Here is a 14,581-nt window from a genome sequence, read left to right as displayed (position 1 = left end):
TCCCAGCCTGTTGTTCCAGTCTCCCAGCCTGTTGTTCCAGTCTCCCAGCCTGTTGTTCCAGTCTCCCAGCCTGTTGTTCCAGTCTCCCAGCCTGTTGTTCCAGTCTCCCAGCCTGTTGTTCCAGTCTCCCAGCCTGTTGTTCCAGTCTCCCAGCCTGTTGTTCCAGTCTCCCAGCCTGTTGTTCCAGTCTCCCAGCCTGTTGTTCCAGTCTCCCAGCCTGTTGTTCCAGTCTCCCAGCCTGTTGTTCCAGTCTCCCAGCCTGTTGTTCCAGTCTCCCAGCCGGATGTTCCAGTCTCCCAGTCGGATGTTCCAGTCTCCCAGTCGGATGTTCCAGTCTCCCAGCCGGATGTTCCAGTCTCCCAGCCGGATGTTCCAGTCTCCCAGCCGGATGTTCCAGTCTCCCAGCCGGATGTTCCAGTCTCCCAGCCGGATGTTCCAGTCTCCCAGCCGGATGTTCCAGTCTCCCAGCCGGATGCTCCAGTTCCGGATGTTCCAGTTTCCCAGCCGGATGTTCCAGTTCCGGATGTTCCAGTTTCCCAGCCGGATGCTCCAGTTCCGGATGTTCCAGTTTCCCAGCCGGATGTTCCAGTTCCGGATGTTCCAGTCTCCCAGCCGGATGCTCCAGTTTCCCAGCCGGATGCTCCAGTTCCGGATGTTCCAGTTTCCCAGCCGGATGTTCCAGTTTCCCAGCCGGATGTTCCAGTTCCGGATGTTCCAGTTTCCCAGCCGGATGTTCCAGTTCCGGTTGTTCCAGTTTCCCAGCCGGATGCTCCAGTTTCCCAGCCGGATGCTCCAGTTTCCCAGCCGGATGCTCCAGTTTCCCAGCCGGATGCTCCAGTTTCCCAGCCGGATGCTCCAGTTTCCCAGCCGGATGCTCCAGTTTCCCAGCCGGATGTTTCAGTGTCCCAGCCGGATGTCCCCGCTACCCAGTCTGCGGAGTCGGGGCCCGCTACCCAGTCTGCGGAGTCGGGGCCCGCTACCCAGTCTGCGGAGTCGGGGCCCGCTACCCAGTCTGCGGAGTCGGGGCCCGCTACCCAGTCTGCGGAGTCGGGGGCCCGCTACCCAGTCTGCGGAGTCGGGGGCCCGCTACCCAGTCTGCGGAGTCGGGGGCCCGCTACCCAGTCTGCGGAGTCGGGGGCCCGCTACCCAGTCTGCGGAGTCGGGGGCCCGCTACCCAGTCTGCGGAGTCGGGGGCCCGCTACCCAGTCTGCGGAGTCGGGGGCCCGCTACCCAGTCTGCGGAGTCGGGGGCCCGCTACCCAGTCTGCGGAGTCGGGGGCCCGCTACCCAGTCTGCGGAGTCGGGGGCCCGCTACCCAGTCTGCGGAGTCGGGGGCCCGCTACCCAGTCTGCGGAGTCGGGGGCCCGCTACCCAGTCTGCGGAGTCGGGGGCCCGCTACCCAGTCTGCGGAGTCGGGGGCCCGCTACCCAGTCTGCGGAGTCGGGGGCCCGCTACCCAGTCTGCGGAGTCGGGGGCCCGCTACCCAGTCTGCGGAGTCGGGGGCCCGCTACCCAGTCTGCGGAGTCGGGGGCCCGCTACCCAGTCTGCGGAGTCGGGGGCCCGCTACCCAGTCTGCGGAGTCGGGGGCCCGCTACCCAGTCTGCGGAGTCGGGGGCCCGCTACCCAGTCTGCGGAGTCGGGGGCCCGCTACCCAGTCTGCGGAGTCGGGGGCCCGCTACCCAGTCTGCGGAGTCGGGGGCCCGCTACCCAGTCTGCGGAGTCGGGGGCCCGCTACCCAGTCTGCGGAGTCGGGGGCCCGCTACCCAGTCTGCGGAGTCGGGGGCCCGCTACCCAGTCTGCGGAGTCGGGGGCCCGCTACCCAGTCTGCGGAGTCGGGGGCCCGCTACCCAGTCTGCGGAGTCGGGGGCCCGCTACCCAGTCTGCGGAGTCGGGGGCCCGCTACCCAGTCTGCGGAGTCGGGGGCCCGCTACCCAGTCTGCGGAGTCGGGGGCCCGCTACCCAGTCTGCGGAGTCGGGGGCCCGCTACCCAGTCTGCGGAGTCGGGGGCCCGCTACCCAGTCTGCGGAGTCGGGGGCCCGCTACCCAGTCTGCGGAGTCGGGGGCCCGCTACCCAGTCTGCGGAGTCGGGGGCCCGCTACCCAGTCTGCGGAGTCGGGGGCCCGCTACCCAGTCTGCGGAGTCGGGGGCCCGCTACCCAGTCTGCGGAGTCGGGGGCCCGCTACCCAGTCTGCGGAGTCGGGGGCCCGCTACCCAGTCTGCGGAGTCGGGGGCCCGCTACCCAGTCTGCGGAGTCGGGGGCCCGCTACCCAGTCTGCGGAGTCGGGGGCCCGCTACCCAGTCTGCGGAGTCGGGGGCCCGCTACCCAGTCTGCGGAGTCGGGGGCCCGCTACCCAGTCTGCGGAGTCGGGGGCCCGCTACCCAGTCTGCGGAGTCGGGGGCCCGCTACCCAGTCTGCGGAGTCGGGGGCCCGCTACCCAGTCTGCGGAGTCGGGGGCCCGCTACCCAGTCTGCGGAGTCGGGGGCCCGCTACCCAGTCTGCGGAGTCGGGGGCCCGCTACCCAGTCTGCGGAGTCGGGGGCCCGCTACCCAGTCTTCTGAATCAGTGTCCATTAATTGGTCTGTTAAGCTTGTGCCCGTTATTTGGCTTGCCGGACCAGTGCCTGGTGTCCAGCTCGCTGAGCCGGGGCCCGTCACCCAGCCTGCTGGGCCGGGGCCCTTTACTCAGCTTGCTGAGCCAGTGCCTGTAATCCAGCTTGCCCTTGCAGTACTTGCTGTTCGGCCTAAGGACCCAGAGATTGCTGCCCAGCTCAAAGACCCAGAGCCCTTGCCCGCTGTCTGCCCTGACGTGCCCTCATCCATGGTGTGGTTTGAGGCCATTAACTGTGGACAATTACACCTAGCTGGAGCGTCCGGAGGCCGCTCCTTTGAGGGGGGGTACTGTCATGAAATGGTCCACCCGTTGGTGGCGCTGTTGATCTCTTGGGTTGCAGTACCAGTGTCCACCAGCGGGTGTCTTCTAACACCCAGGGCCTGTAATAAGAGGACATACCTCCTGGTGGCACTATTGGATCCCTGGACTGTAGTACCAGCGCTCACCAACGGGTGTACTCCGGCAGTGTGGAACAGACAGCACCTGCAGCGATCAGCTGTTACGTGAGGGTAATCAGTAGTCTTATAAAGACCCAGCAAGCCCTAACATGCTTATCTCAGTATCACACTCTCTTCATGTAACCTGAACCTTTGGACCTGAACCTTTGGACCTGAACCTTTGGACCTGAACCTTTGGACCTGAACCTGTACTTTGTATTTTCCTGACTTGTCCCTTCCTGATTCTTAGCCCATCCTGGACCCGTCCCTCTTGTATCCTGCTACCTTGATCCCTGCTCTGCAGCCCATCCATCCGTCCTTACACTTCTACTGTTTTCCCGGTGTTTGACCTCGGCCTGGCTTTCGTTGACGTCACTGGTAGTCCCATTTATTATATATATATATTACTTGTTATGGTTGGTAGTGCACTGTTTGTTTTCATTTTCCTTTTTATTTATAATAAACACGTTTGTTATTGCATTCACATGCGTTTGGGTTTCCTCTGTGCAGTCCACACAGTCTGGTCTAATCACTCCCTGACAGAGGCACTTGAAGAAAGATGGGCTGCATGGTCGAGTCGCCTGAAGAAAGCCATTACTACGCAAAAACAGCACAGACACAAGCCTCAAACCTGGTACAAAGTCACTTGGAGTGATGAGACCAAAATTGAGCTTTCTGGCCAAAGCAGTAAACGTTACATTTGGAGAGGAGTCAACAAGGCCTATGATGAAATGTACACCATTCCTACTGTGAAACACTGAGGTTGTTCGCTGATCTTTTGGGGATGTGTGAGCTACAAAGGGACAGCAAATTTGGTCAAAATTGATGGCAAGATGAATGCAGCATGTGATCAAAAACTACTGGAGGAAAACTTGCATTCATCAGCCAGGAAACTGCGCATGGGACGTACTTGGACATTCCAACATGACAATGATCCAAAACACAAGGCCAAGTCAACCTGTCATTGGCTACAGCAGAATTAAGTGAAGGTTCTAATGTGGCCATCTCAATTTCCTGACCTCAATATCATTGAGCCACTCTGGGGAGATCTCAAACGTGCAAATCATGCAAGACAGCCTAAGAATTTATGGGAACTGGAGGCTTTTTGCCAAGAGTAATGGGCAACTTTTCCATCTGAGAAGATGAAGAGCCTCATTCACAAATACCACAACTGACTTCAAGCTGTCATTGATGTTAAAGAGGACAATACATGGTATTAAGAACTGGGGTATGTAAACTTTTTTGATCAGGTTGTGTAGTTTCTGTTGCCATTATGATTTTAAAATGAGTAAACAGTGTTGGTTGATAATGGCTTCAGGCAAACTCTAACCATGATTAAAAATTTTTTGTGTTATTCATATTCTCTGAAAAATGGCCAAGAAATCTTAAATTCTGCCGGGGTATGCAAACTTATGAGCACAACTGTACATCCACTTTAAATATTGTGGGAGATAAGTGTAATGAAAAATTTACATTTTACCACTGATCTGGCCTTTTTAAGGAAGAGTGTTATAAAAACAAAGCAGTAATCAGAAGCAGTTTCCTTCATGGAATGCTATGGGGACAAATATAATTTTATATATACCCTCTACCATAAAAAATTTTCCTTTTTCTTATGGACTTTACTGGTACCAGAGAGAGATGGCCTACTTGAAAGAAAAAACATACATAGCAAGCAACATAATACTTTTGAGTTTTAGGTGTAAATTACTAATGCCACGTACACACGATCAAACTATCCGCCCGTGTGTGGGCTCCGGCTGACTTTTTTTACCCAAAAGTCCGGCGGACTTAGCAAGTAGTTTTGACTCAATTCGGTCATGTGTGTGCTAGTCCGCTGTACTTTTGAAATGAATGGACTTTCCCACACGGAGAAAAGTCCGTTCATTTTGAACACGGCTCCAGGTAGCCGGGACTAGCGAAGGAAGTCAATCTCGCCGCCTTCGACACGTTGCTGGCCCCATCACCTGGTATGGACTTAAAGGGGAAGCCCTATGCTGAAAAACGGTGTGGGAGTCCCCCCAAGGTCCATATCAGACCCTTATCCGAGCACGCTACCCGGCCGGTCAGGAAAGGGGGTGGGGACGAGCGAGCGCCCACCCCTCCTGAGCCGTACCAGGCCACGTGCCCTCAACATGGGGGGGTGCTTTGGGGAAGGGGGGCCGCCAAATTTCCAAACGAGCGGACCTTCCCACACACCGGACTTTTCCAGCGGACTAGGTCCGGTGGACATAGTCCGCCGGACTATCCGCCGTACTTTTGAAATGAAAGGACTTGCCCACACACGGAGGAAAGGCCGTTCATTTTGAACGCGGCTCCAGGTAGCCGGGACTAGCCTTTGGCGGCGAGAATGACACGTCGCTGGCCCCGTCACCTGGTATGGACTTAAAAGGGGAAGCCCTACTCTGAAAAAACGGCGTGGGGGTTCCCCCAAGGTCTAAATAAGACCCTTATCCGAGCACGCAGCCCAGCCGGTCAGGAAAGGGGGTGGGGTGCGGCCCCCCCTACCCCAAAGCATCTTGTCCCCATGTTGATGAGGACAAGGGCCTCTTCCCGACAACCCTGGCCATTGGTTGTCGGGGTCTGCGGGAGGGGGGCTTATCGGAATCCGGGAGCCCCCTTTAATAAGGGGCCCCCAGATCCCGGCCCCCCACCCTATGTGAATGAGTATGAGATACAATGTACCCCTACCCATTCACCTGGGGAAAAAAATGTAAATAAAACACAACACACAAGGGTTTAAAATAATTTATTGCACAGCTCCGGGGGTCTTCTTTCGTCTTGGGGGGTCTTCTTGCCGGACTCCTCCGCTATCTTCTGCTCTTTTACTAGCAGAGGAGTCCGGCTTTCTTCTTCGCCGCCGCCACCCGGGGGTCTTCTTCCAACTTCAGGGGTCTTGTCCCCCTCTTCGGTTCTTCTTGCCGGGCCTCCGTGCCTTCTTCCAGCTCTTTTACAAGCGGTGGCCTGGTCTTTTATCGCCGCCTCCTTCTCTTCTTCTCTTCTTGTTCTTCTTCCTTGAGATGTTGACTCGACGGGCTCTCTGGCCCGCAATGACAGGGACGCGGCGTGCGGCGACTTATATAGGGACATCGCCGGGTGATGTCCCTGCCCATTATGATGTCACAGTCCCAGAGGATGCTGGGACTGTGACATCATAATGGGCAGGGCATCACCCATTGACCCCCCCATTGTCCCTATCTAAGTCGCCGCGGAACACGTCCCTGTCATTACGGCCAGATACAGCGACGAGTCAACATCTCAAGGAAGAAGAAGAAAAGAACAGAAGGCGGTGAAGACAGTGGCGACAGAAGACCGGGCCACCACCAGTAAAAGAGCTGGAAGAAGGATCAGAGGCCCGGCAAGAAGAACCGAAGAGGGGGACAAGACCCCCGAAGTCGGAAGAAGACCCCCGGGCGGCGGTGAAGAAGAAAGCCGGGCTCCTCCGCTAGTAAAAGAGCTAGCAGAAGATAGCGGAAGAGTATGGCGAGTACCCCATACTCATTCACATAGGGTTTCCGGCAGTTTGTCCGCCATACTAAGTCCGCTGGATCGTCTGATCGCGTGTGCGCGCCATGAGCATAATATTTCACAATTATGCATCACATGAAGAGTATAGCTTTCAGATGGTGACAGGATATTCAACGGGGATATATCTCTTAATTCTTATTGTAGTCAATGGAAGTTTTTTAATAAGTGGACCTTATGGCAAAAAATATCTATGAGTAACAAAGGATTGTCAACCAATTAAACATTAAGTATCACATAGCATGGAAAAGTTGTATTACCTTAAACAGGTGCACTATTCACTTCCATTTTGGTTCTTAAGCTACACTTCTGGATAAGAGGATATCCCATGTGTGTTGGGTGTTAGGTCCAGTCAGAACCAGCACTTAATAACCGCAAAAAATCAACACCAATTCCACATAGGTTGGACTTTGTGTCTTTTTTCAACCCCACTTTTATGTAATTATCACAGACAACCTGCATCAACAATTAATGAAATAAAACCAGGTGGCATCCAAAAAGAGGGAAGGAGTGCAAATCCCAGCCATGGGTATACTTGGATAAAATACCAATTACCTACAAGCACCACATATGTCCAGATACTTCCCTATGAACCTCCACAATGGTGGGCATAAAAGACCATACAAGAGTCATTCACGAAGAATCAAATAACCCATAAAACCAAAGGATTCCCCCTACATCCACCACCTCAACTCCACTTCCTTAGGAGGTCAGAATGGCTATATAAATTCCCTTCAGCCTCAATTATTATACCTTGTTGGGGGGGGGGGGGGGTCCTTATTGACCATAGATTGTAACTATATGCAGATACCACCTATACCCATCCTGTCACCAGCACAAGCAGACTCCCAAACATGCATATTGTGGAGGACTTGTATATGCAAGCATTTTTTTTTTTTTTTTAATATAATCTTTATTAAATTTTTTATAGAAAAGAAATAAAATACATTCTTCAACAGAAACATACATTTGTTGCTATCTTTCAGAATATACAAAAGAAGCTTGACATTTAATTTCCCCCTCCTGCCCTCCCCCATCCCCTCCTCCTCCCCTCCTTGCAGTATTCTCAGGAGGACAGTTGTTTTAACTATTCTTACCATTTCTGACTGGGTATTGTCTTTCCCAATCTTATTGTACGATTTCCTCTACATATCTCCATGTATTTTTGAACTCTTTCCATGTTGCCCATTTATCCATATAACCCTCTCCGACTACTGATTCCTCCCACCCTTCGTTAAGACACTCCATGTTTTGTATTTCATTTACTCGGAATATCCAGTCCCGAATTTTAGGGCTATATATATATATATATATATATATATATATATATATATATATGGTTGAAAATTATTTTTATTGGAAATTTTCCTATGCAACCATTTCTAACTATATGTGCACAATACAGTCACACATAATTAGAGCTATATGATATTTATATATCAAATAATATACAAAGTCAAATAGTATATGTATCAATTCTAAACTGTCGTTTTTTGTTTTGTTTTTTTGTAAACCCTTACAACCAACTTTGACCTACATGTAAGCCTAGATTAAGGCTTACCTGTAGGTCCAAGAAATATCTCCTAAACCTACACGGTTTAGGAGATATTTGCCGAAAGACAGGCACTGCTGTCTACGGCGCATGCGCCGTAGACAGCGGCGCGCAGGCGCAATGAGCACGCCGCGGTCAACGGCGATATGCCGCGAGTGGCGGCTCCTGTGCGCATGTGCGGGAGTGACGTCGTCGTGGCTTCGCCGAATGACAGCGGCGGAGCAACGATACCCACCAAGAAGATGGATGCGCCGGACTACAGGGGACAGCGGTGACATAGCTGGCTCCTGTGTCAGGTAAGTGACACATAATGGACTACTATGCGATGCATAGTAGTCCATTATGCTTTACAATTGCAGGGAATGAAAGAGGAAGTAAACTCATCAGGGTTTACTTCCTCTTTAAGACTTAAAGTTCACATTGCCTCTTTCTATCAAAATTTTCACCTCTTGAGTCCTCAAAAACTCTTTCCAGAACAGTGAATTTAATCATAAAGGTTTCATGGTTATGTTTTCAAGGCCACGTGTCTGCTTATAGGATTGTATAAAAGATTTTTTTTCTGTTATAAGAGATGTAGTCGTATATTCTCCTCCAAAAATGTCTGATTGTCTTGCCGACGTAGAATGCCCCATATTTTCAATACATAATATAAATGACACCTTGTGTCTGGCAGTCCACATATTGCAGTCCTCAATGCATGCGTGCATCCTTTTGACAAGACAAAGGAGGGGACCATCGAAAAACTCACATAATTCACACAACCCACATCTAAACATACCATGTATATTTTCCTCTGAAAGTGACTTTGAAAGTGACTTTTGACCAATCTATCCCTAAGTAATCTCGCTTTTAGTTGTTGTGGATATTCTGTTTTATACAGTATTTCCTCAGTATGGGATTATTGGTTAACAGATGCCAATGCTTTTGAATGGCATCTTTTATCACCCGGTGCTGGTTGTAAAAAGTGGTCACTATTCTAACAGTATCTAGATGCTTAACTACCCTACTACCAAACAACATATCATGTCTATTCTTTTGTTTGGCTCTATTATAAGCCTTTTTCAAAGTAGTTTTGGTATATCCTCTTTGGAGTATTCCAGTAATCCCACCTTCTTTTGAAATTGTTCTTCAGTAGAACAATTCCATTTGATACGCAGGTATTGTGAATACGGTGTGTTCTTGATTAATGGCTGCGGGTGTGTACTTACTGCATGGAGTATGGTATTTTCCCGCTGTGTGTGTGTGTATATGTATGTATGTATATGTGTGTGTGTGTATATGTATGTATGTGTGTATATATATATATATATATATATATATATATATATATAATTATAATATATATAATTAGCTGTGCTCATAAGATTACATACCCTGGTAGAATTTTGTGATTTCAAGCCCATTTTTCAGAGAATATGAATGATAACACAAAAACTTTTTTCACTCGTGGTTAGTGTTTGGCTGAAGCCATTTATTATCAATCAACTGTGTTTACTCTTTTTAAATCATAATGGCAACAGAAACTACCCAAATTGCCCTGATCAAAAGTTTACTGATTTTGGCCATGATAACATGCACACAAGTTGACACAATATATATATAATAATGTGCTGGGACATGAGGCATGGTTTATTAGTACTGCAGTGCTAAGAGCTGTGTTTTCAAAGCTCTGTTCTGGCAAGGAGTACAGCATAAGTAAGTGTAAAATATTCTTTTACACCTACTTCCTGCATAACTTTAATTTGTGACTTCCAGTTTTAAAGAAAATCTTGAATTCAACTTACTACCACTACCATGACATGCGCCAACTTTGAAAGCCCCATCACAATTAGTTTCTGAGGTGGTAGTGTAGCAGAGTGCCCCTTTACATGCCATGTGCAGATAGAAGTGTAGGCTCTCACTAGCCCCTGAACACATGAACATGCCCAAGGGGGTATAAATTGCTCTTTCCCCTGCTCCTTGGTGCTCATAGAGACCATGTCTCATGAGACAGCAGTGGCTGCGCATGTGACCTGTAACCAGGTCGACTGATCCTCCTACTTTAATCCTGGCATAAGGGCTGCCTGGTTTTAGTACACAAGCACATACATAGCTTTCTTTCAAACTTCTGTTGCTACATAGAGCACTGTGCCAGCTATGCCCAGAGTATCAAGCCTAAAGTGGGGTACTCTTTTGCATGCAGAAACGCTGCAAAGCTGTCCTCTATGTTGTATATTGTATTGTGTTATATACATATTTATTTACCACTCTGATTCTCTTAGCATTGTGAGTTTTCACTCCACATCTAAGTTGAAGATAAAGCCACCCTCTGTCTGATCATTCAGCTGAATATGAATTGCATTACATTTAGACTCTATGAACAGCATTGACCATGGTGAACAATGGTGATTGTAAAGGTGATACTCCACAAGGAAGCAGGCAGCCTATCACCCCTGCAAAGATGACTCCTTATTCCTGTTGCAACAGGTTCTCAAGTGCACAGAGCAAGGGCAGAACTTGAATGATTGGATCAAGTTGTTGTCGGGTCTGGTCCTATCATATGAGATTTTGCCTTCTCAGCAGGCAGAACTTGCCTGGGAAAGGGACCAAGTAGGTTGTCTTGGCTGGGGTGATACAGATGGAGGAAGGCCCAATTTGAAGATGGACTGTAGTCTGACAAATTCAGAGAAACCTTACAGGAGAAAGATGCAAGTAACCCCAATTTGAAGTTCCACAGACTGTTGGAAGTAGCCATGGCATGTTAGAGCAGAGACACACAGGCTCTGACACACCAATGGCCACCCATAGCAGGAAGTGAGTAGACCTACAGTACTGTATATGCAACCTCTGGGAGGTGGCCATCCAGAAATTGCACTTTAAAGCAGATAACTCTGAAGTTAAGCCATCCTTTCTGTCAGATAGAAATACTCCCCTGAGGGACTAGGAGTGGATGCTCACTTGTGAAAAAGGTGAACGTCATCCCAGAGGCCCCCCTCTAAACTGTAAAAAAGAAAAAACCCTGCATCTAACACTTCCTGTATGGCCTCTCTAAACAGACCACGATAACTAGGGCTGCTCCGCCCTGAACACCGTGGTCAAAGTGCCTCCCTCTGTGATAGGCTGCCCTGCTCTGCTCTCCTCTCTAAATAAGAAGTATGTAGGCTTCCATTGCTAAACTCTTTGAAAATGCTAAATCCCTGGCTGTCATGTTGATGCTTTCTTCAATGCTTTGAGTCAAAGCAAATATAAGGAATCCTGACTCTTTGGCTGTTGTTTACAGCATATTTATTTTGAGTCTATGACTACAAGCTTGCTGAAGCTTGGCACAGCTAGACAACTAACATCTTCAGAAAGAGACCAGCAAAAGCAGCTTCCATACTTCTTTCACAATGTTATATGAAGGAAATAATAGAGCAGGAAGCAGCCAAAGCACACTATATGGATGTCCTGTATAAAATTGTCTGAAAAATCTGTGATTGTCAGTTTCATGATTGTAGTCCATATTAGAGAAAACAACGACAAGGTATTGCTAATGGCATCCTAGAGAGTTCATCTTTCCAGTATATCGGTATATAACAAAATGCATTGGGTTTTCTTTTTACATAATTTTATGTGTTCTGAATGATGTATTAATCTCAGTTACTCTTTTTCCTTCCATTCTTTAGGTCGTGTATTTGGACTCTTTTACTGGTGGATTGGTACAACCTGGTATCGTATGACCACCTCTGCTTCTCTTCTTGATGTCTTTATTTTAACCCGGTCAGTAAAGCAAACAAAATGTATGCAAATAGTAGACATAACTTAAGTATGAAGCAGTTTGTTACATTTTTAGGTGCAATTCTGGTCAGCTGGAATCAAGTTGCTTGCATGACTATTGATCAGTAGTGTGCAGCACCCCAAGCAACAGGTTACCACTGCTAGAAGCTGTTTGGTCCTGAAAATCATTGAAAGCAGCATGGTATCATTGTGCACAATGGCAAACCGTTTAGAATTCTTGCCTTGCAGCTCTAGGTATTGGGTTTGAGTTACACATTAGAACATTAATGACATGGAGCTGATATGTTCTTCCTGTATATATGTGGGGTTTTCTTGCTTCTGCCTATAAACCTTCAACTGGTAAGCAAATTGCCACACTAAGGGCTTATTGCCCATATTGTGATATGAAAATGAAAAGGTAAGCTTGTTTGGTGTGCATAGACTTAGCACTATATAGCCATGTGTATGGGGATTTACGTTTTCATTCCCTAGTGTAAGTCACCTCTGAATGCTTAGCAGGGCTGACAAATCTCAGCTCCAATTAGGGTAAAATAGGATAAACTCCTTTTTATATATGTATCCTCAATCATTATGATATAGTGAAGACACTGGAAATTGGTACAGCAAAAAAAAAAAAAAAACCTGTACATTTGTTTGAAGGCATAAAACAGTAAATTTGCTTGAAAAGAAGACCTTCAGATAATTTAGATTCTTCAATTGTTATGCATTCAAAAGCAATTTTATGTGTTTTTTTTTTTTTTCTGTGCTCCACTTTGAATAGTCTTTGTCTTCAAGCATTTATGGTTTCCTAGGATTCTGTAACTTCAGAAGATCATTTTTATTCAACAGATTTAGCGGCCATAAGTCTCCAACATGGCAAAAATATTTTGCTTTTATACAAACATGGGAACAGTCTTGCTCAATAAGCTAAACAGCAAATACATGTGTTTTTTCCCATGTGGTGAAAAGTGCAGTTATATACTATGTCCTTTTCCATTGCTAAATGTTATAAAGCTTTGCTCTAAGGCCCCTTTCACACTGGGGCAGTAGGTGCGTCGACGGTAAAGCGCCGCTATTTTTAGCGGCGCTTTACCGTCAATTTCGCTGCGCTATTCGACCGCTAGTGGGGCACTTTTACCCCCCCCCCTACGCTAGCGCAGAGAAAGGGTTAAAACCACCGCTATGCCGGTAGTATAGCTGCGCTTCCCCATTGATGGCAATGGGCAGGAGCGGAGTATACACAGCTCCAAAGATGCTGCTAGCAGGACTTTTTTTTTTTTGTGTCCTGCCAGCGCACAGACCCAGTGTGAAAACTCTCTGGGCTTTCACATTGGAGACAGCGGCGGCTCTTTCAGGGCACTTTGCAGGCGCTATTTTTAGCATTATAGCACCTTCAAAGAACCCCAGTGTGAAAGGGGTGTTAGTGCAATTGTGACTAGTGATGGTAGAATAAACTGCCATAACAGCACTTTTATATATCTGTAAATGAACATCCACAAAGATGTACATGTGACATTTAAAGTGTTACTAAACCCAGGGCCCTGCATTCCTTATATCTGGTTTCCCACAGTACCCAGAACATGGATTTTCAATAGTTTTAGTAAATATAAACTGCTTAATACCTTTTTTCATCTGTAGTATATAGCAGTCTTGTGATTTGTATCAGTGCCTGATTAAGCTTGTAGGAGGAGTTTTCATTTTCCCTTGACCCTCTGTCTTGACAGTGCTGATTGGCCCTGTGCTGATCATATGCACTCTCCCAAGAAAACAAAAAACAAAACCTCTAGCAATACACATCAAACTGAGCATGTGCAGCCTGATTCCTAATGCTCTGTTCTATCAAGAGATGGGTTGGAGTCAGTTGAAGAAGAGGAGGAGACAGTATCACACAGCCTTTATTCACAATATTCGCAATGCAGAGGATTAACCCCTTAGGTTCCACAGTGAGTATACCAAGCATGCTTTACTGCATATACAGACTGATTGTACTGTTGTGGGTTTAGTAACATTTTAATATTGATATCTGTATTATTTTTAGATTGTTTCCTTGAATATTTTTTCATGTTTCAATAAAACTTGAACTGCTACAAAAAAAAAACACTTTATCCATAATGAGACCTTAAAAATATGAAATCTGTCTTAATTATAGTATTGTAGTCATAGGACATGTTTATGTGAGATGTAAAGACAATTGGGAAGCATCTTGAATTCAACTGACACTAAATTAGATGCTTATTTTCCAAAGAAAATCCATTCACACCCACTACTTAAAGAGGAACTGCACCTCTGCTCACATAATTTGTAATAAAAACATCTTTGTCATTCTGAAGCTTACCTCAAATCACTTTGCATATTATTTTATATATAATGTGACTCTGTATTTGCCATATATGCTGCAGAAATCTCCCTCCACTGAGTCTGGCTGCAACCATATTAACTGCGGGCAGCTGAAGCTGCTGCCTGTTCACTTCCTGGATTTACACAGGCATGCAGAGGCACACCTCCAGCTTTGCAGCTCTCATTGGCCCTCCTATGACTCAACCCCCCTCCTTTCCTGGCAAACTCTCACAAGTGAGAGAGCGAGCTCTGTGCATGATGTCATAAGCCTAGGCTTTTTACAGAAAAGAAACGGGAAGTGAGCTGTTTAAGGTATTTACTGGCAGAACAAAAATATTTATTTTTTATATTTTAATAGTTGCGGTCTTATACACACTACAAAGCT

General features: G+C 47.5%; 1 protein-coding gene across 4 annotated transcripts in view; it reads left to right on the top strand.

Annotated features, from left to right (window-relative positions):
- Positions 1–14,581, top strand: part of SUN2 (Sad1 and UNC84 domain containing 2) — a 213,860-nt gene that overhangs the window by 53,748 nt on the left and 145,531 nt on the right. For all 4 annotated transcript variants that reach the window (XM_077452306.1, XM_077452307.1, XM_077452304.1 and 1 more), the window contains exon 7: positions 11,769–11,862. In XM_077452306.1, the coding sequence (XP_077308432.1) occupies positions 11,769–11,862 (94 nt within the window). The remainder of the gene's footprint in view (positions 1–11,768; positions 11,863–14,581) is intronic.

Source organism: Lithobates pipiens, unplaced genomic scaffold (assembly GCF_037356315.1).
Source record: "Lithobates pipiens isolate NorthernLeopardFrog02 unplaced genomic scaffold, aLitPip1_a1.2 Scaffold_23, whole genome shotgun sequence".
Lineage (NCBI taxonomy): Eukaryota > Metazoa > Chordata > Amphibia > Anura > Ranidae > Lithobates > Lithobates pipiens.
Note: the sequence above shows the minus strand (reverse complement) of the source record. Positions and strands in the feature narration are given on the sequence as shown.